General features: G+C 38.7%; 1 protein-coding gene across 4 annotated transcripts in view; it reads left to right on the top strand.

The window, feature by feature from the left end:
* Nucleotides 1-22481, top strand: part of CDC42 (cell division cycle 42) — a 45423-nt gene that overhangs the window by 6613 nt on the left and 16329 nt on the right. For all 4 annotated transcript variants that reach the window (XM_081574556.1, XM_081574558.1, XM_081574557.1 and 1 more), the window contains exons 2-3: nt 17560-17714; nt 20245-20317. In XM_081574556.1, coding sequence (XP_081430682.1) covers nt 17610-17714; nt 20245-20317 — 178 coding nt within the window. In that variant the 5' untranslated portion in view covers nt 17560-17609. The remainder of the gene's footprint in view (nt 1-17559; nt 17715-20244; nt 20318-22481) is intronic.

The raw sequence follows: 22481 nt of genomic DNA, 5'->3' as shown, positions 1-22481 counted from the left end.
AGGGGCTGCAAAGGAAATCTCTGAAATGGAGTCTCTGTCTTCAGTTTTCTTTGTTCTTGGATCAGTGATCCTAGTTTGAGTATTTATTATTTTCTGATATTCTGAAAAGCTTACAGTAAATTCAAAGCCATTTTTTAAAAGCTCTGAAAGCCATGTAATTCTTAAAGTACTTTATTTGAGATCCAAAGAAGTTTTATGTTTAAAAAAAAATTGTTAACTTACACAAGTTTTTTAGGAGTTTGTGGCAGTAATCTGTAAGTTCTTTGTATTTTATAATTTGACATCTTTCTTTTGCTGTTTCTTGTCATAGATACTGCCCAATCCAATTCTCCCTCCTCACAAAAACAAAAACCCGGCCCAGATACCATTTTTTATGTTGATTTTTTTTCCCTCTAGTTTCATATATTACATGGAAATAAAGATGTATTCTCCTAAAAAATTGTCCTTGGTTCTAGTTCAGAGCCACGAATAGAAAAAATCATTTTACTTACTGTTGGATAGTTGACCAAGAGAGGTGGGAGAATGGGGAAAGATGATTTTGTGGGTCAGGATTAGGGTTAAGGACTTAGGTTGGGCTGTTTTAGTTCTTTTTAAAAAATTACTATATTTTGGTAGTGGGGTAATTTTTCTTTAGGATCACAATTCATGTCTTGGAAGTGATACATGTTGAAGATACAAAAGTTTGTTTTCTGTTGACATCAGATTCTTTATCTCCGCTACTTTCAGTTAGAGAAATTGGTATCATTTCTGCTCTTCCAAAACATAGATCTCTCATGCTCTTTTTTTACTAAGGAAGGTGAGGTGATTCTTTGCAACTATTAACACACACTCTAAAAGAAATGTAAGACTTAGAAACAGCTTTTAAAATAGAGTTAATCAATAGCAAAGATTTTTGTGAAAACCTAGTTTCTGGAAATAATTTTTTGGCAGTTCTGTGTTTCCTTGAGTATACTATTTTAATTGATGTTAAATCTGAGTGAATTGTTCCAAAATTAGAAGCACATTTTAATTATAAAGCTACTGAGTGTAAGATTGGCAGCTGCTGCTGCTAAGTCGCTTCAGTTGAGTCCGACTCTGTGCGACCCCATAGACGGCAGCCCACCAGGCTCCACCGTCCCTGGGATTCTCCAGGCAAGAATACTGGAGTGGGTTGCCATTTCCTTCTCCAATGCATGAAAGTGAAAAGTGAAAGTGAAGTCGCTCAGTCCTGTCCCACTCTTAGCGACCCCATGGAGTGTAAGATTGGCTACATTAACTATTTCACTGTGATACAGTTGGAAACATCATGTGGTACTCATTCTTTATAGGGATCTTGGTTTTTATAGAAAAGTATCTTTTTTTGCTAGTTTAAAACTTAGTGGAGTTTCCCTGGTGGTCCAGTGGTTAAGACTCTGGGCTTCTAATGCAAGGTGGGGGGATCCCTGGCCAGGGAATTAGGATCCCCCATGCCACATGCCACAAAAAGAAAAAAAGTAGAATTGTGCATTCCCAGACTACAGTTGCTCATGATGATTCAGGGTATTTATTCCCCAAAATGATAATTGGGTGGCTTTTAAACACTTTGATGTTAACTACTTTAGCTAGTTTGGGCTGTGGCCTTGACTTAAACTTTAGGAATAGGATTCTTGTCTTTTAGAGGGAGTTAAAAAATTTTTTTCCTTCCTCCCTCCCTCCCTTTCTCCAGATAGTAATAGATGAGGGTTTAGGAGCTTAGAGGATTGACTAATGGGTATATTCTCAGTTCAAAGAACAAGTTTTTTTGTTTTTTTTGTTTTGACTTGCTTCATCTCTAACCCATACTGTTTTATTAATTAGTGATTTCAGCAACCCTTTGTGTGCTCTCTGGAAATGGCAGTTCTAGGTGTTGGCAATGGTAATGAATGCGATAGACCAAAACAGATCTCTGGCCCCATGAAACTGACACACCAGTGTGTGGGTTGGAGATAAGTGGCTAAAAATGAAGAAGGGGAGGCAGGGTACAGTGGAGTGTTTCAGGGTTTGTAGAACTTGGGGTGCAGTTTAAGATAAGGTAATCAGAGGAGTTCTCACTCCAGAATGACATTTGAGCAAAGACCTGTAAGGGATATGACTGAATGAGTCATCCAGGCCAGAGCATTCTAAGTAGAGGGAACTACTGTAGTCAATCTTAAATCAGTGACCAGTGCTGTTCCGCCTCATTTTATATGAAGTCTTTAAAAATAGACATTAAACAGATTAATTTTTTCTTTATTTAAAAATTTATTTTTTAATAGAAGGATAATTGCTTTAAAAGAAATGTATTATTTAAAAGAAGTATATTATTAATGCATCTGGAATACCATTATAGGAGCTTAGCTTCTCAAAATATGGTCTGTGTATATAATTTTCTGTAGAAGGAATTCATAAAGCAGAAGTTTGTGCTTTGATGGTGTTATCTTTGGTTGCAAAGTGTGCTCTAAAAGGCATATTTGTTGCCAGCCCATAGTGGTTGTTTTTCAGCCTTTGCAGCTCTTACCTTGGTTGTCTTTGTTTCTCTCGATCTCTGTTAGTGGACAGAGCTATACTGCACCGCTGTGCAGCCAGGAGGAAGCGTCTGCAGTCATGGCAACTGCACTGCCTTGACATGGAATTTAGTGCCAGTGTTATAATGTCTTTATTCTTTGTTGAATTACTTCTTCGAGTGTATAGCTGAGTGCTTCTGTAGAAGTTCACCCTGTTAATTTTACATCAAAATTGGTAGACTGCTTTGATTTGGAATCTTGGTAATCTTACTAAAAAAAAAAAAAAGGCTTGTAGATTGTAAAATAGATTGTTGAGTATCTCAAAGTAGATACCTCTGCCTCATTAGATATAACAAAATTTACATGATCATGGTTAGTTTTGTAACCATGGTGGCCGCTCACCTGGTAACCTGTTCAGAGAACGGTTCTCAGTTTGTCACTCATTTTATGGTGTGTGTGTTGTCTAGGTTATATAGTAACTTTTTTTTTTCGCTTCAGACTTTTTTGCTGCAAATGTATGCTTGTATGTGGGACTTCTGATACAGACTGGCACATGATTTCATCCTTGATGGACTTAGGACCAAATTATTGTGTTCTGATTCTGAAAAGGCTATTCTTTTGCGTGTTTTCTTACAAAAGAACATAATAGCTTAACCTTTCCAACTTCTCCATTTGTCTGTGTTACATATCTCTCCTGTAATTTCCCAAACTAAAAAAGCTTCCTCATAATTTCAGTTCAGTTCAGTTGCTCAGTCGTGTCCGACTCTTTGCGACCCCATGAACCGCAGCACGCCAGGCCTTCCTGTCCATCACTAACTCCCTGAGTCCACCCAAACCCACATCCATCGAGTCGATGATGCCATCCAGCCATCTCACCCTCTGTCGTCCCCTTCTCCTCCTGCCTTCAATCTTTCCCAGCCTCAGGGTCTTTTCAAATGAGTCAGTTCTTCGCATAGGGTGGCCAAAGTATTGGAGTTTCAGCTTCAACATCAGTCCTTCCAGTGAATACCCAGGACTGATCTCCTTTAGGATGGACTGGTTGGATCTCCTTGCAGTCCAAGGGACTCTCAAGAGTCTTCTCCAGCACCACAGTTCAAAAGCATCAATTCTTTGGTGCTCAGCTTTCTTTATAGTCCAACTGTCACATCCGTACATGACTACTGGAAAAACCATAGCCTTGACTGGACGGACCTTTGTTGACAAAGTAATGTCTCTGCTTTTTAATATGCTATCTAGGTTGGTCATAAGTTTTCTTCCAAGGAGTAGGCGTCTTTTTAATTTTATGGCTGCAGTCACTATCTGCAGTGATTTTGGAGCCCAGAAAAATACGGTCAGCCACTGTTTCCCCATCTATTTGCCATGAAGTGATGAGACCGGATGCCATGATCTTAGTTTTCTGAGTGTTGAGCTTTAAGCCAACTTTTTCACTCTCCTCTTTCACTTTCATCAAGAGGCTGTTTAGTTTTTCTTCACTTTCTGCCATAAGGGTGGTGTCATCTGCATATCTGAGGTTATTGATATTTCTCCCGGCAGTCTTGATTCCAGCTTGTGCTTCCTCCAGCCCAGCGTTTCTCATGATGTACTCTGCATATAAGTTAGATAAGCAGGGTGACAATATACAGCCTTGAGGTACTCCTTTCCCTATTTGGAACCCGTCTGTTGTTCCATGTCCAGTTCTAACTGTTGCTTCCTGACCTACATACAGGTTTCTCAAGAAGCAGTTCAGGTGGTCTGGTATTCCCATCTCTTTTCAGAATTTTCCACAGTTTATTGTGATCCACACAGTCAAAGGCTTTGGCATAGTCAATAAAGGAGAAATAGATGTTTTTCTGGAACTCTCTTGCATTTTTGATGATCCAGCATATGTATCACATCTTTTATTCATTCATCTGTCAATGGATGTTTAGGTTGCTTCCATATCCTGGCTGTTGTAAATAGTGCTGCAGTGAACATTGAAGTACATGTGTCTTTTTGCATTATGAGTTTCTCAGGGTGTATGCCCAGTGGTGGGATTGCTGGGTCATATTTTGATTTATTTTTGTTTTTAGTTTTTTTAAGGAATCTCTATACTGTTCTCCAGAGTGATTATATCAGTTTACATTCCCAGTGTAATTTACATTCTCAAATCAGCAATGCAAGAGAGTTCCCTTGTCTCCATGTCCGGTGCAGCATTTATTGTTTGTACATTTTTTGATGATGGCCTTTCTGACCAGTGTGAGGTGATACCTCACTGTAGTTTTGATTTGTGTTTTTCTAATAATGAGTGATGTTGAGCATATTTTCATGTGCCTCTTGGCCATCTGTATGTATTCTTTGGAAAACTGTCTGTTTAGGTCTTCTGCCAATTTTTTGATTGGATTATTTGTTTTTTTGATGTGAGTTGTGTGAGCTGCTTGTATATTTTGGAGATTAATCCTTTGTCAGTTGCTTCATTTGCACATATTTTCTCCCATTCTGAGGGTTGTCTTTCATCTTGTTGACAGTTATATTCTGAGTTACTGGTGTTTATGACTTCAGCATATCAGTTTGTGGGGTGGGCATAATTTAGTCCATAACAGGCACTATAGGTCATTCTTTTTAAACAGTTGCATGATATTCCTTCATAATATAACCTCTTTTAGCATTCCCCTGTTGTTGTGCATTTTGCTCCTGCAAGCAAGGCTGTGGTAAGTATGCTTGTGCCTCCCTCTTTGCATACTTGGAGAACGTCTTAGAAATGGAACTGCCAGATCAAAGAATGTATATATTAAATTTGGTAGGTACTGGCCCAGACGTGGAAGCCTTGTTCCTTATTGTTTCTGATATTTTTTGAAAGCAAAAGTTTGCTTTGTGTATCATGTCCTAATGTAAAAACCACGTTTTATTTTCAAGGGTATATCATTGACTTTCACTTTGCATTTTGATTGGGTATAAACACAACCCCCTGTAGAAGACTGCTTAATCAGATTCTGAATTAACTGCTTATCTGGGTCATTTTGGGGCTTCCCAGGTGGTGCTAATGGTAAAGAACCTGCCTACCAGTGTAGGAGACAGAAGAGACGTGGTCGATCCCAGGGTTGGGAAGATCCCCTGGAGGAGGGCATGGCAACCCACTCCAGTATTCTTGCCTGGAGAATCCCCACGGACAGAGGAGCCTGGTGGGCTACAGCCCATGGGGTCACAAAGAGTTAGACATGACTGAAGCAACTTTTGCACACTTCTGCACACAGCACGCTGGGTCAGTTCACAATGATAGGAAGTATCCATATTTGAATGTTAAGTGCTGTACAGAGGAGTAACTCAGTTAATCATTACAACCTGTTATGTTAGTACTATTTCTGTTTTTAATGGAGAAACAAGGTCTTGAAAAGAGGTTAAGCTTGCCCAAAGTCACACAGGAATGGAAATGTAAAATTTGGGCTGAAAGTGAAAGGGTTAGTCACTCAGTCACGTCCACTCTTTGGGACCCCATGGACTGTAGCCTACCAGACTTGTCTGTCCATGGAGTTTCCAAGGTAAGAATACTGAAGTGGGTTGCCATTCCCTTCTCTGGGGGAATCTTCCTGACCCAGGTATGGCACCCGGGTCTCCTGCATTGCAGGCCATTTCTTTACCAACTGAAACACCAGGGAAGCCTCCCAAATCCCTCACAGGCTACTTGACTTGAAAGATTTTGTGCCTGACTCCTCTGTATTGTTTTCTTGGGTATATTAGAGATTTGCTAAATATTTGTTGCATGATTAATTGTTACTTTGTCCCTTCTTTAAGTGGATTGCAACCCTTTCTGTAACCTTTCAAAAGCTCTTGCTACAAATGTGACATTGGAATTTAAGCAACAAATGTGGCATTTAGTTTAAGCTGTTCTTTGAGATCAGAGTGAGGGGGTTTCAGAAAGGAAACCCTAACCCTGTCAAGTAGAAGCAAGGATTTTTCTTATATATAGTATTTAGATGATTTCATTTCACAACAGTGGTTCTGATCTTTTTCATAGGGCCATTTTGATTTTTGCAGATTAAATTGGGGATAAAAGTAAGGTGCCAGATTAGGTGTTTACTCTCTACCAGGTGATAATCAATAGTTTTATGCACATTGCTTTGTTTCTCTTTGTGGTAGTTTTGTGAGTTAGATGTTACTGTAGAGAAAAGATATAGAAGTGAAGTAACTTGCTGGGATTATGTGAAATAACTTGCTGGGATTATGTACATTAAAATTTTCAATTCTTGCTTAGTACTGTATTAAGTGCCTTGGGAAGGAGATAAAAAAATATAAGCCTAGTTTTTCCTCTTAGAGAGCTTAAACTCTTTTAGAATAAACACAAACTTATGTGAATAAAAACAACATAATTAAGTGCTCAGTTGTGTTTTACATTTGTTCAGTGAGTACCTGCTGTGTCCAGCATTGACCTGTGTTCTAGGAATACAGCAGAGTCCCTGCCTTCACAGAGATTTCCTTATTTTTTACCTGTCTTTCTTTACTGTAGTATAACATAAACAAGATAATTATAGATTATGACTATACTATAGTGGAAATAAACAGGATAATATGGTAGAAGTAAGGAGGGAGGGGGCTGGATAGTAGTCTACATAGTGTGTTTAGGGGAGAATTTTCTGAAGAGATGATGATTTGAGGTGAGATCTGAAGGATGAGAAATCAAACGGTGTTGTGAACAGGGGAAGGACTATTTAGCAAGTATAAAGACCTGTAGACAGGACAGGACTTGGCATGTTTGAGGAATATAGTGAGACATGTATAGCTAGAGCATGAGATAGGAAATTTAAGAGCTAAGAAGGGCCTTGCCATGGAAGTTCAGAGAATTTGGGCAGTTTCTGGTAGCTGGAATAGTTAGGGAATGTGTTTCAGATAAGGTAGGATTTGGGGGTGGGAAGTTAGGATAGAAATAGGATGAGTTGTAAGGCTAGACATCCAAGATTTGGAGAGATTTTATGGATAAAAGCATAGACATTGAAATAAACACCAAACAGTATTAGATAATTAAATAGTATCAGGCAATTGGCAATTGATTAGATGGGCTGCCGAGTAATACACACACTTAGTTGAGCAGTTTCAGTCCTGTTTTTGCTTAGGTTGTCAGACCTCAGAGCTGTAGCAAATTTAGACTTGGGATTTGGGATCTGTGAAATCCTCTGTCTTTTGTTATCTGATCTTTTGCAGGAAACTGAGGGGAGATTTGAGTGTGTTTTAATATCTCCTTGCCCTTTCTTAATGAAGAGAACAGAATTATGTTGCCCTTAATTAAGAGACCAGAATAGGAAAACTGCATTTAAGGGTGTCTGTATTAGTAATATTATGAAGGAAGACTGTGAGGGGGTGATACTTATTTTCTTATTGTCTGTACATACCACTTAGGATCATTGCCCCAAGGGGACATGAACTTTGTTCCAGGCATAGGGGGGAATGGCTGTGTATAGGACAGTACTTGGCACATATTAAGTGTTTGTTGAATGAGTGAATAAATCTACAAGTCTTGAATATTTTGAGAGAAAATCTTATTGTAATTTCCCTTCTTTTCTAATCAGATTCTTAGTACTCTTATACATTTTTGCATACTCTTCAGTTTTTCCAAATTGTTTTGAAATATATTACATTCAGAAATTATATAGCTTAGTAGATACTTAATAATTGGGGTCAGTTTTTTTGTTTTTTGAGTCACAAAGACAATAAAAAATGATTACTTTGGCTAGCATCCCTTAATTTTTGCTAGTTTGAGGAAGGAAAACTCAGCAAGGTTCTAAAAATAAGGACTCCTGTTCTTACTGGATCAGACATTTCTGAATGAAGTCATTTTCAGAAATGAAGCTGACACAGCAAACTTCGAGCCCTGCTGAAAACATCTTTTTACCACATAGGATTATAATCTTTCGTTTTATGAGTGCTACTGTCAGCACTTTTGCCCTGACAGTTGCTTCATTTTTTTGTTGTCTCAAGGACCCAGAGAACCTTAATTTGGCACCCGCTTCTCTACTGTCTCATGTAGGTTGTGGTTTCACAATATATATCAATTTCTTTCACAAGTGGTAGAGAATGGAAGAATTGAGTAATTGCTTTAATGAATGCCTAATGTTTGCCTTTCAACACTTTGCATATGTTAATGCATCTAATTGTCAGCTGGAGATACTAGAAATTTTGCTGCCATTTTGTGGGGGAGAGATAAATGAAGAATTTGAGATGTTTTTGCCCAAAGATACTTTTGTTTTATGTAACATCTGGAAAGTACATTTAGGAGAGGGGAGAAAAACCCATTATCTCTTCAGCAATCAAAGGCTTTTATAGTGTTATCACATTCTGCCCAAGTCTGTATCCCTGATTTCTTTGACTAATTTTGGTGCAAATTTTACATATATTTGCCAGTCTCATGTTAAAAAATCAAGAGGAGAAAAGCAACAACAGGGCTCTCAGACATGTACCAGGAGACTTCATCCTTTAACTTTATATAATGACTTAATTTTAGAAGTGAATAAGTAGAATTTGGGGGGAAAATAAGCGTACTCACAGCTATTAGGGGCTTCCTTGGTGGTTCAGGCTGTGAAGAATCTGCCTGCAATGCAGGATACCTGGGTTCCATCACTGGGTCAGAAGATCTTCTGGAGAAGGGAATGGCAACCCACTTCAATATTCTTGCCTGGAGAATTCCGTAGACAGAGGAGCCTGGCGGACTACAGTCCATGGGGTTGCACAGAGTCCGACATGACTGAGTGACTAATACTTTCACTTTCACAGCTATTTAAGGGTAGGAGAACAAAATAATGTTCGGTTTTTGCAAAAATAGCAGATTTATTAGCTTTATTTAAAGCAAAAAAAATACGTTCTTAATTTTATCACCTTTCTTGATAGAGGATTCTGGCCTTCACTCATTTATTCCTATTAGAACAGACACCTGGAAGATGGAACATAAACAATTGAAACAACCAGTCAGCTCTTAGGGACTATGTACTGGCATGAGTGAGGAGATCAAGGTGTAAAAAAATGTTGATTATTTCAGGAGGGTTTTCTGTAAAGAAAACTTTTGGATACTGCATAAGATATGAGACCTGGTAACCTAGCCTCTACTCTGTTAATTATTCTAAGAAATCATCTAATTGCTCTGTTATTTACTTGCACAACTTAAGTGCACAACAAAATCATTCTCATAGAGCTCAGTCAATTAAGTAAACAGGGTTGGGGATTTTATTTTACTCCCCTTAAAAGCTAATATGTTAGCCTTGTATTGTTTTACGGATGCTGGCAGAAAACATGGGTCAGAGACAAGGAATTTAATTAAGCCACAGCCCGCAGCAGGAGATGAGAGTGTTGTGTGCTATGTCGCTTACCCCTGAGACTTCCAGATGGGAGAGGCAGTGGGTTTGTGTCATAGCTGAGGAATACTGAGCTTGGGGAACCTACTATTTAGTAGCATGCAGAAGGCAGCCTTGCTGTTTGTCCCAGAGGGAGACTTTACTGTACCCTTCAAGATTGTTTGCTGCAAACATAACCCTGTGACATGGTCTGGATAGAGTGATCAGGGCCTTGCATACTTAGTATACCTAGAAGATGCTTAGGACCACAAGAGACCCGTGAGGACTGTCTCTCCCAACAAGGGTTGTCTGCTTTTTACTAACAGAAAGTTAATTTATAGAGTTCTGGTTTTAATTTATTGTTCAAATTGGAATGCACACATTTATTGTTGAAAATTGAGGCAAATCATGTGATCATATTAAGCTTCTTTTGGATCTAATTAGAGCAGATAAGTTTGAGCAGTAGTTGAATTGTTTTGACCTTTTGAATGAGCACCAAAGTTTTCTAAGATGATTTCCTGTTTACTTAGGACTCTGAAAACAGATTATCAAGTTCAAAAAGAACTGTATTTATGTGACTTGTTTTATGTATTTGCTTGAACTCTGAAGAGTTGGGAAAGACTATCAGGATACATGGGTGTTAACTGTCTGGCACTGGGGCAAGTCCTTTGCGTTTAGGCCAGAATATCTGCAAAATGATGGAGATTCAGTTCATTAAGGAATATTCAAATTTTGAAGAAAAATCATATCCTTTATTTGGGTTCTTTTAAGTAATATTGGATGAACTCATAAATTTAGTTTGAAACTAAATGTTCCTTTCAAGCTTTTTACAGTATAATGCTTGTTTTGGGGGAGAAAGGCAACTAGGGCGGAGGTGTAATAGAATTTGTGGGTAGAACTGCAAATGGTTATATACACCATATTCTCTGAAAGTAACTGAATTTGGTAGGAGAGACAAGTCGTACCAGTTTCCATTTATTCTGTCTAATCCTGTAGCCAGAGCAGCTGTTTCATCAGATACGTAAGGCAGGCTTGTTATTCAGGGTTCTTATTCTCTAGATTCTTGATGTCTCTTTCTTGTATCTTAAATATGAAAATGGGTTGCTTCAGGGGGAACTGTATTTCAGATGAGAAGAGTATTACTTTGGGTTTATTTTGTGTTAGTGTGAATATGATATCTTTTTCTGATATCACTTCTGTCAATTTCATTCTAACACTAACTCCCAGAATTAGCGTAGACCCCACAGCTTAAGGGCTCAGCCCCACAAGACTGCCTCAGCTTTAGGCAGCAGCTGCAGATGGGGTTCCAAGGCTATCCGCCCTGCTACCTGGTTGATAGAAAATTTGGGGTATGGGATACAGGTCCTCTCTAGGCAGGCACTCTCCAGCACAATGTGGTGACTAAGTTGGAAGCTCTCTTAAATCTTCTTGTTCAACAGTTTTCACAGAGCTGTTTCCAGTGCCCTCCTCCCTGTCCCCTATTGCTGAGATTGGCAGATAGGGCTGAAAATTCTAACCCTCTCATTACTTGGCCTTTCTGATGAGCAGTCCCATCTCAAGGCTATCCAGGGGCCCCTTCTTAGTCACTATTAGGAAGGGGCTCATTATGAATGCCAAAAGATACTGCTATCATTTGGGGGAACTTAAAGGGTTTAGGAGTTCTGTGACAGGAATCCTACACAAAGACTAGTTAGTTTTACCACAGTGAATAGCAAAAATTAGACGTGGGTTTTATTCACACTGTTTACTGTTAATATTTCACATTGTTTTATAAAGGATATAATAATCTGATTGAGAATACATATTTTCTTTGCAAAACATGCTTATCAGCAAATGCTTAACCCCCAAATCTTTTCATGTGCTCTTTGTGGCTTATGCCTAGAATGGTGCATGGCATCTGTGGCTGGGAGCTTTGTTTCCTTCCCCTGTGTGAATTCTTTTCCTCAGGGATTGCATTGTCTGGTGGAGTTTAGTTGGCATCTAGCTAATAATGATGCTAAAGAGAGAGTTCCAAAGTCTCTTTATTTTTATTTAAATATTTATTTATTTGACTGTGCTGGGTCTTAGTTGCAGCATGTGGGATCTAGTTCCCTGACCAGGGATCAAACCCACGATCCCTGCGCTGGGAGCTCAGAGTCTTAGCTACTGGACCACCAGGGAAGTCCCCCATAGTCTCTTTAAATCTAGATAGAGCTCAGGAATCCCAGAAAACTAAAGGGACTTTAGAGATTCTTGAAGGGTAATTTGAACCTCCGAAGCATTTAAGAACCTAAGAGAAGGGTTTTGGTGTGGCTGTCAGAAAGAGTGGTAGATACTGGGAAGGAATGTAGAAGATCACCTTATTTCACAATTTTTCTTCCTTATGATTGGCAGTCATTTTTTGTGCCTAAAGTTGCTCAGCACCAACCAGTTCCAAGTTATGGTACAAATGAACTTCATTATTAAAAAGAAATAGTATTTAGCTGTTGGTGCAAAATGACTTTTCTAGCCACTCTGGATAGCAGAATGGTAAATTGGTTCTACATAGCCCCTTTGCTGTTACAGTGATTTGACATGGTTTAAAGAGAGAGTTAACATAGGATTTACAAACATGCCTGGCCTAGTTTGCTCCATGTTGTTGAAGCTGCCATTATGTATGTTGCAAAAACAGTCTCTCCCCTGGTCCCCTACTTACTCCCCATCTGTGGGTCATCTGGTGACACTTTAATACATGAAATTATTAATATTACACGTCAAATGCTTTGCAGAATCAGTTCAGTCGCTCAGTCATGTCCAACTCTTGGCGACCCCATGAATCGCAGCACGCCAGGCCTCCCTGTCCATCACCAACTCTCGGAGTTTACCCAAACCCATGTCCATTGAGTTAGTGATGCCATCCAACCATCTCATTCTCTGTCGTCCCTTCTCCTCCTGCCCCCAATCCTTCCCAGCATTAGGGTCTTTTCCAATGAGTCAGCTCTTCGCATGAGGTGGCCAAAGTATTGGAGTTTCAGCTTCAACATCAGTCCTTCCAGTGAACACCCAGGACTGATCTCCTTTAGGATGGACTGGTTGGATCTCCTTGCAGTCCAAGGGACTCTCAACAGTCTTCTCCAACACCACAGTTCAAAAGCATCAATTCTTTGGCGCTCAGCTTTCTTCACCGTCCAACTGTCACATCCATACATGACCACTGGAAAAACCATAGCCTTGACTAGACGGACCTTTGTTGGCAAAGCAATGTCTCTGCTTTTAAATATGCTATCTAGGTTGATCATAACCTTCCTTCCAAGGAGTAAGCGTCTTTTAATTTCATGGCTGCAATCACCATCAGCAGTGATTTTGGAGCCCAAAAAAATAAAGTCAGCCACTGTTTCCCCATCTATTTCCCATGAAGTGATGGGACCAGATGCCATGATCTTAGTTTTCTGAATGTTGAGCTTTAAGCCAACTTTTTCACTCTCCTCTTTCACTTTCATCAAGAGGCTCTTTAGTTCTTCACTTTCTGCCATAAGGGTGGTGTCATCTGCATATCTGAGGTTATTGATATTTCTCCCGGCAATCTTGATTCCAGCTTGTGTTTCTTCCAGCCCAGCGTTTCTCATGATGTACTCTGCATATAAGTTAAATAAGCAGGGAGACAATATACAGCCGTGACGTACTCCTTTTCCTATTTGGAACCAGTCTCTTGTTCCATGTCCAGTTCTAACTGTTGCTTCCTGACCTGCATACAGGTTTCTCAAGAGACAGGTCAGATGGTCTGGTATTCTCATCTCTTTCAGAATTTTCCACAGTTTATTGTGATCCACACAGTCAAAGGCTTTGGCATAGTCAATAAAGCAGAAATAGATGTTTTTCTGGAACTCTCTTGCTTTTTCGATGATCCAGCTGATGTTGGCAGTTTGATCTCTGGTTCCTCTGCCTTTTCTAAAACCAGTTTGAACATCTGGAAGTATTCTAATTAAATTGGAACTTGACTCTGAAATGACTACCTTTGTAATGATAACTCTAAATTTGACTACATTTGTAGTAAAGACTTTACTCATTTAAGAGTAGGTGTAAACATTTACTAAGCATTTAGTGGAGGCCAGGCACTATTTTTACTTCTTTACATCTATTATCTTCTTCAGTCAACTTGATGAGAATGGTATTATTTTCATTTTTGAGATAAGTGAAAACAGCAGTTAAATAGCTTGTCTGAGGTCACGTAAGCTAGAGTGGTAGAGCCAGTCTGACTCGTGAACCAGTGCTCTTACCTGGGGTCCCACAACCAATTTCTGATAGATTGCTGAACTGTCAGGTTAGGAGGCCTAAGAAATGGAAGATTTGTGAGTATATAGATAGAAAGTGGATGGAGAAGGCAGTGGCAACCTACTCCAGTACTCTTGCCTGGAGAATCCCGTGGACGGAGGAGCCTGGTGGGCTGCAGTCCATGGGGTTGCTAGGAGTCGGACACGACTGAGCGACTTCCCTTTCACTTTTCACTTTCATGCGCTGGAGAAGAAAATGGCAACCCACTCCAGTGTTCTGGCCTGGAGAATCCCAGGGCCGGGGGAGCCTGGTGGGCTGCCGTCTGTGGGGTCGCACAGAGTCGGACACGACTGAAGCGACTTAGCAACAGCAGAAGCAGATAGAAAGTGGAAGCGTGAACTCTATCTTAGAAATTCTTGCTTCCCCTCTTCCCAGTAAAGATTGAGTGGTAATCTGCAGGGTGAAGAAATAGAAAATGAACTTAACCCCTCTTCCTCGCTGCTCCTCTAGCTTCCTCTGCCTAATGCTGGCAACTGTCATATATGTGCCACTTCATTTGTAGTGATCATATTTGTTTTTATTAATGTCACTTCTCAGGAGAAAGTGGTATAGTGTATAGAGTTTTAGAGCAGAACCTTGACAGACTACTTGGGCTTAAATTCCAGTTCTTCCACTTACTGGCTCAGTCATCTCGGTCTAGTTACTTAACTTCCCTGAGCCCTCCTTTTCTTACCTGTGAAACAGGGATGTATAGTACATACCTCAGAGTTGTTGAGAGGATGGCATGTACAAATATGTGTAATATGTTTAGAACAGTATGTAGCACCGAGTAAGTGCCATGTAAGTGTTGGCACTGGCACTGTTACTTGAGGACGCTTAGGTTGAACCAGTATTAAAGCACCTCCGAAGTATCTTGGTTCATGATCTCTCAGTATCCAACATGAGTTTTGTGTTACTAAATACCTGGGTGATATAGATAATTTACAATGATAATTTGGATTCTACTTTTAAGAAACTCACTTCTTGGATATCTGAATGCCTGTTGTGTTTATCTTAGTTTGCATTCTTTTGTTACTGGTATTTTTTGTCTGGTAATCATATAAGGCTGTAGTTCTCAGATTTCTCTGTACATGAGAATTACATAGGGAGTATTGAGATTTGGTTTATTATATTTGGGGTGAGGGTCCAGGAATCTGAATTGATAACAAACTCACTTCAGGTAATCCTGACTGTGATTGCTTGAGGTAATAGTTTTGGAATTGTTGTTTTAGAGTCTGTGAAATAGATTAGATTCAGTTCTGCTGCTGTAACTGAGAAGTCCAAAATACTAGGGACTTAATGAAGGCAAAGTTTCTCCTGTATAAGTCCTGGAAGGTAATACAGGGCTGGCCTCTCCTATTGTGTTACTCATCCTTAGCTATAATTTCTGTCTCCTGGTTCACTGTGACTGCTTTCACATCTGTTATGATGTATTCTAGCCTAAAGGACAGGTGGGACAGGAGAAACTATTTCCCTTGTTTTTGAAGGCTGGTCTTGAAATTACACTCTTTGCTTCCATCCCCATTTCCTTGAACTTGGTCACATCTAACTGCACAAGAATTTAGGAAATGTTGTCTTTACTAGGAGCCATATGCTCCAGTATTACTAAAGAAGAGAGGAGCGATTGTTAGCAGTCTCTGCCACCCTGCTCAAACCTTACTTTCTGGCCAGTGTTTATGATTAAACTCTATGTAAAATGAAAGTACCCATAATTTCCCATGAGACATGGAAGATGCAAGAACTGAATTTGAAATTTATTTTTAGGCATAATTTATTTTTAGGAAGATAATTCTGTAGGATGATCAGAAGTCTCTGCTTACCTTTTTTTTCTTCACTCTGAATTGGAAATAAATTTTACAGAAGACCTTGTTTTTTAGCAGTCCCTGGTAGCTCAGCTGGTAAAGAATCTGCTTGCAATGCTGGTAGACCCCGGTTTTTTCCCTGTGTTGGGAAGATCCCCTGGAGGAGGACATGGCAACTCACTCCAGTATTCTTGCGTAGAGAATGCCCATGGACAGAGGAGCCCGGGGGGCTACAATCCATGGGGTTGCAAAGAGTCGGACACGACGGAGCAACTAAGCAGAGCACATCCTGTTTCCAGGGTGGATTAAGGAGCCGTGAGAAGACAGCGATTCCTGTTTTCTCTTCCTGCTTTTATTAATCAGTAGAAGACATTCTTCTAGAATAATTCTCTAGAATTAGTTTAGCACTTGGTGTAGTGTGATTATTTTTATAAATAATTTGATTTAATTTAGGGGTCAAGATCCTTAACCTAGTATGAGTATGCTAGTGCATTGTCCTCTAGTGCATTACAGGGAGAAGAGAAAAATAAAAGGAGGTTAAATAAAGAGAAATGCAGTCAAGATGGTTTTGTTGAAGAATGGAAGAATGTATATTTCCTGTATGTTACCCATTCCTCACATATATACAGAGATGTTAACAGGCCTAAGTCATGCTTAAGAGTTGCGGAGGTTATTAGAGGACCATAGAGGCCTGGCATCTAATTCTGTTGACATTTTTATGTTAATAAGGTGGCATTTCTAGCTAACAAGAAATTGTAATCCCTTCAGAATTATAAGAAAAAGAATTTAATCTTAAAAATAGATATATAGGTAGTGGTGTTCTTTATTCTTTCAGAGAAACTTACAGTTTTCCACTAAGATGTCATATATCCCAGTTTCATAGGTGTCAACATGTGGGGTAAAATGGCTGGTAACAAGTGTAAGGAACCTTCGGTAAAGATATGTTCTGATTTTAGAAATGCTTAAGTGTAAAAACAAGTATCTCAGGATTGATAAAATTAATAAATCTTTGGTGTATTGTAATCAATAGCGTCTTAGAATGGAGGACTATAGTAAAAGAAGCTAAAGTAATTGTATCTGTTTATAAGTTCTTTAGAGTGATCATTTTCATTCTAAAAGTCTAGGTTTTGATCTCTTCATGCCATAAATATTGAATTAGTAGCTTGACAGCTTGGTACTGAAACAGCCACTGAGACCAGGGATCACCCTGATGTTTGTCTAGTTCTTCATGCCCGTCTGGTATGTGGCGGAGGTGATGGTGCTCTGCTGCTTATTGGTTATGGCCTGAGTGACCATTTTAGATGGGGTGAAGGGGCCATTCTTTGAAGCAGTGGCCTTTTTTTGCAATCTAGTACACATATATGTGTATACACGCATGTGGAGGCACATACAACTGAAGGAAAAGTTGCACAAAATAACCCTTGACATACTAAGGGGGATTCATTCTGAAATAGCCTCTTCTCCTTCATTATAAAAAGAACTGTGCTGCTCTTTATGTTCCTTTTGATTTTTTAAGAAAAACACTTTTTAAGTTGAAAACAACTGAGCATAAGAAACTTAAGAAAATTGACTCCTATTTGCAAATCACTGTTTCTCTTTTTCGGTTCTCCTAGCCCCAGTAGTTGAGGTGCTGATTCTGTTATTGCTCTGAATGTGTGAGCCTGTTGCTAATTGAAGAAAAACAGTATATGTGTAAGTACAAATAATTAAGAGAAGTATTTTTTAATCTTTTTGTAGGTCATCATCAAATTTGAAATATTTAAAGTGGATACAAAACTGTTTCAACGATGCAGACAATTAAGTGCGTTGTTGTGGGTGATGGTGCCGTTGGTAAAACATGTCTCCTGATATCCTACACAACAAACAAATTTCCATCTGAGTATGTACCGACTGTAAGTATAAAGCTTCTATCTGTTAGTGAAATGTATTATAATTTGATATCCTTTTGAAAACTTTCTCTGTGTGTACTGAAATTTTTCTGTTGTCTGCCTTTGTTTCCTGTTTTTAAAGATCTTGACTTCTCATGGGTAAATTATGTACACTTTAAAATTAAACAGCTGAAAAATCAGTGGAAAGTCAGAAGGGGTGACAGAAGGGTTTGCAAGAAGTGCTGGGAGGCAAAACTCCAATAGACAAGCTTCTAAAGAGTGGTGGTCTCAGTTTGGAGAAGTATGCACTACATCTTGGAATGAGGTGACTTTTTTTTTGATATCTTGGCCAATGATTAATCAGTGCTTGGAGTTCTTTGGGATGATTTTGGGGGGGTCTTGTAACTTCAGGGAAAGTAGTATGTGTCTACGTATTCTCCTTAGGGCATAGAAGAAAAGCTTATGGACCTGTTGTCCTCACAGTAATGGAACTCCAGACTGGCTTTTAGAGGTATAGAAGACCTGTTTTTCTTATGAGAACATCAACAGAAACCTATGAAGGTTCTCTCGCACAGAATGATTTTTATCAGCTCCTTAGAAGAGAAGAAAAATGGGGATAACAAAGATCTTGAAGTCAGAGAGAGAGAGTTATTTAGAGTAACGCTCATTGTGAATGTGTTTGGGGATCCAGTGTTGGTCCCAGGTTGGTTGACCAATCCAGTGGTATAATTATGTTAAAGATAGATGTCCATTCTGTGGTGAGAGAGGAGCTAGTGTTGGCCTGTCCTGGCAGCAACCACCTCTGTTAAGTGAGCTGTTTTAGAGGTTAGAGAGCACCTACGTATGATTAATATGGGATTAGTATTGTTTGGAAGTGAAAAGGAAGAAAATCTATGATTACTTCAGATTAATCTTCAGAGATGAGAGTATTTTTAAGAGGGTGGTGACAGGTTAAAGGTTTGGTAATTATGTTTGATTGTAATTGGCAGTCTGTAATGTCCTGGGGCAGATAGTGGTTGAGGTAGGCCCAGGCTGTAGGAGGAAAAACTAGGGTTTCTTGGAGGGGGAGAAATCATATTTATAAACATGAATATTTTTGAGTTGGCCCATTTGGAGATATTTGGAAGTGAAAGAAGTTCTGAGGTTGAAAGGGACTTTCAGGGGACCTTTAGAGATAGATCAGTTTTGTGGATCTTGAGTGAAGGCTATCAGAATGTTTGTGTTTCAGTTTCCATTTAAAATTATTTTCATACAAACGTGATTTCTGAGTCTAGGTGTTTAAGGACAGCTTGTGGGTGTTTTATGTATGTGTTTGTGTGTGGATCTCTGGAATAGGGTTAGGTATGACTTAAGAAAATAACCTAAATGAGAGCTTAACCATATTCTTTTTACTTCCTTGTTCTTGTTGTCAAGAACTTGAGTTTCCTTTTAACTGCCACCTCTCCCAAGCCCTTTCTTCCAGTCTACTTTTTTTTTTAATTACATTTAAACAAGCTCACAACAGTCCAGTCCACTAAAACACGAATCAAAGAATTAGTGTTAAGCAGAGCCGATATTAAAATGTACCATCCTTCTCTTGGCTGGAAAGCCTTGCTTTTCAATTGTAAATTATTAATAATTCAGAGGAGTCCATGAATTAGTGTTGGGTCTTTTTTCATTTCATTCATTTTTTCATTTTTCGTTTGTTGAAACTTTGATTTCATTCATTTTCATTTCATTTAGTTACCTCCCATTTTTACAAATTACTTAGTACAACCTATATATATATATATAAATAGATAAATATATATATATGTTAGTATATACTGAGTTTGTTATGGGTTTTGCAATCTATTTACAAGTAGTTTACCCTATTCAGTATCCTTAAGTGTACACACACACACACACCTATATACTATCCTTAAGTATACTTAATTCAAAGAAGGTATCTCAGGTCATGTGGTTTGTACCCAGTAATGTGAGTTTTATTCATGAAGTCCGAATAAAAGATCTGCCAGCCTTTTTTGGACGCTTTCCTTGAGTAACTTGAGGGAACCTATATTTTTCTCTAATGGGGCATGTTTGCAACAAGGCTGCTCTTGTCTTGAACCCTGAAGTGAAAAAGATTATGATGGATCTATGAGATTTTAATTCTATATTAAAAGGAAATGGTCTGTGAAGAATAATTTCTTAGAAATTAGATCGCAAATTTAGGTAAACTTGCAATTACTGTCTGGAAGGTTTCAAATTTGAATCGTGTCATTTTGTATAGCCAGAGCACTCCACTCCTGTGATACCGCTAACCCTTCTGTGGCTTTTTATCTGGGCGGCTGGGGTAGAGCAGAGATACCAGAATGCATGCATTTCCAGAAGAATGCATCTTCTGTCACTTTTGTTTTTTTTTAAGAACTGTTAGGTCATGCAAGGGCTTAGTTGGCATGATTGGTCATAGAAGAAATATGGACTGAGAGAGGATTGAGTCTTGGGAAGGAAACTTTGTTTTAGCTTAAGAGTTGTCCTGTCCTGTTTTGACCATCCCCTTGTACACTAACAATGTCATATTTTTCTGTTTTAGGTTTTTGACAACTATGCTGTCACAGTTATGATTGGTGGAGAGCCATACACTCTTGGACTTTTTGATACTGCAGGTGAAAACTTGATGTCTTTTATAATGTTTTCGTCTGTAACTGTAACACTTGCTGGTTGTCTTTTTTGGGACATTTTGGGAAACCAGAGCATTAGCAAACCATTTCCTTTTGTTAATATCAGGATTGAATATTATGATGGTCAATGCTTGACCAAGAAGCAGTCCCAGACCTGGAATGGCAAATCGGTGCTTGCAGCACCCTGACTGGATGGTGTGGAAGGAGACCAAGCAGGATGAGAGTGGAGGACATTAGACAGGCTCTGCTGTCACTCTCGTGTTTGAAGACCTATTTAGTCTTTAGCGTATGTGTCTGTATAGTATATATACAGGTAGCTTCTATATTATCAGATAATAGCTTGTTATATTACATTTGAAAAATTTTTTAGGGCAAACCAGTGTGTAGCTCACAGTATTGATATTTGCAGTCAGCTTTTCAAATTTAAGGAACAAATTTCTTCTTTATTTACAATTTCTCAGTGTTTTTTCCTTATTTTAACAGTAACTGTGCATGTTAATCTCTGACTTCTATTATTTCTGTTATCAGTTAGGCAAAAGAAACATTCAGAAATTTGTTTTGGTATGTAGGAATTCTAACTTCTTTGCTTTTTTTTAAACTATAAATTATAATTTATTGCTATAAATTATAATGGAAAGGAATTTTTGAAAAAGAATATAGATACATGTATATGCATGTACTGCTGCTGCTTTTTAGTCACTCAGTCGTGTCTGACTCTCTGTAACCCCGTGGACTGTAGCCTTCACCCTGGGCTCTCCATCCCTGGGATTCTCCAGGCAAGAATACTGGAGTGGGTTGCCATTTCCTTCTCCAACTTCTTTGCTTTTTATGAGTTATCCTCTCACTGTCTGCCAGATGACATATTGCTCTTATGGAGTATATCATACTGCCAACTTTGAGGAACTGTCTAGGTTTAATTGGGAGGGTGAAATGGAGAGACAGTAGTAAACAGTTAAGTTTAGAGACTTTCTAATGGTGTGTTAGACCTTGAAAATTTTTATGAATTAAAAATTGTAAGAGTAGTGTTATATTAGAGGAAACTTGGAAGATGGACAGAGTAAGATAATGACCTACATCTCATGGTTGGTGAAGGATTTTTTTGTGTTTTTGTGTGCCTTCCGAGGCAGTCTGTATACAGAGAAAAGACAATTTATAGCTATTTGAGGTTGAAAATTAATTTTAAACTTTATTTTCAAATTTCAAAACTTATTTTTTTATAAACCTTTATGTCTTAATCAGTATTTTTTAATCTTTTCTGAAGTATAGTACAATAGATTTCACTCATTTTAGGTGTTCAGTTTGATTATTTTTGCTGACTATGTAGTTGTGTTGTTGTTTTCGCTCAGTGTTGCCCGACTCTTTTGCAACCCTATGGACTGTAGCTCGCCAGGTTCCTCTGCCCATGAGATTTTTCCAGGCAAGAATACTGAAGTGGGTTGCCATTTCCTTCTCCAGAGGATTTTACTGACCCAAGGATTGAACCCGTCCATGACTCCTGCATTGGCAGGCAGATTTTTTACTGCTGAGCCACCTGGGAAGCCCATATAGTTGTGTAACTGCCACAATAATCAAGATATGTCATGCTAACTAACGGTTTTCTGTGCCTTTTACAGTCAGTCCCTTCCCTTGACCCGGCCCCAGGCAACTGCAGATCTGCTTTCTGTCAGTATGGTTTCGCTTTTCTAGAATTTCATATCATTGGAACCATATGATCCGTAGCCTTTTGTGTTTTACTTCTTTCACTTAGCATAATTTTTTTTGAGATTCGTCTGTTATGTTTATCAATAGTTTGTTTCTTTTGTATTCAGTTTATGTATATAGCACAGTTTGTTTTATCCATTTATCCACCAACAACAAGTTGATGATTTGGGTTCCGTTTTTAAGCTATGATGGATAATGGTGCTGTGAACATTTTTGTATATATATATATGTGTGTGTGTCTTTGTATGGTCACAGTTTGGAAGTGAGTAAGCCTTTACATTTATTAATAGTTGCACAACTTATTACTTCTTTTTATTAAAACATCTGTTTTAACAAATCATTCTCCCAATTGCCCAGGGTCCTTTGATTAATGCTGGTTTATTTAACTTGGGTTGGTCAGACTTTAATCCTAGTCAGCCTCATTTACAACCGTTAAATTTCTTCTAGC

The sequence above is a fragment of the Giraffa tippelskirchi genome, chromosome 3, assembly GCF_054371585.1.
Source record: "Giraffa tippelskirchi isolate mGirTip1 chromosome 3, T2T-mGirTip1v1.2.pri, whole genome shotgun sequence".
Classification (NCBI taxonomy): domain Eukaryota; kingdom Metazoa; phylum Chordata; class Mammalia; order Artiodactyla; family Giraffidae; genus Giraffa; species Giraffa tippelskirchi.
This window is presented reverse-complemented; position numbering and strand designations above follow the sequence as displayed.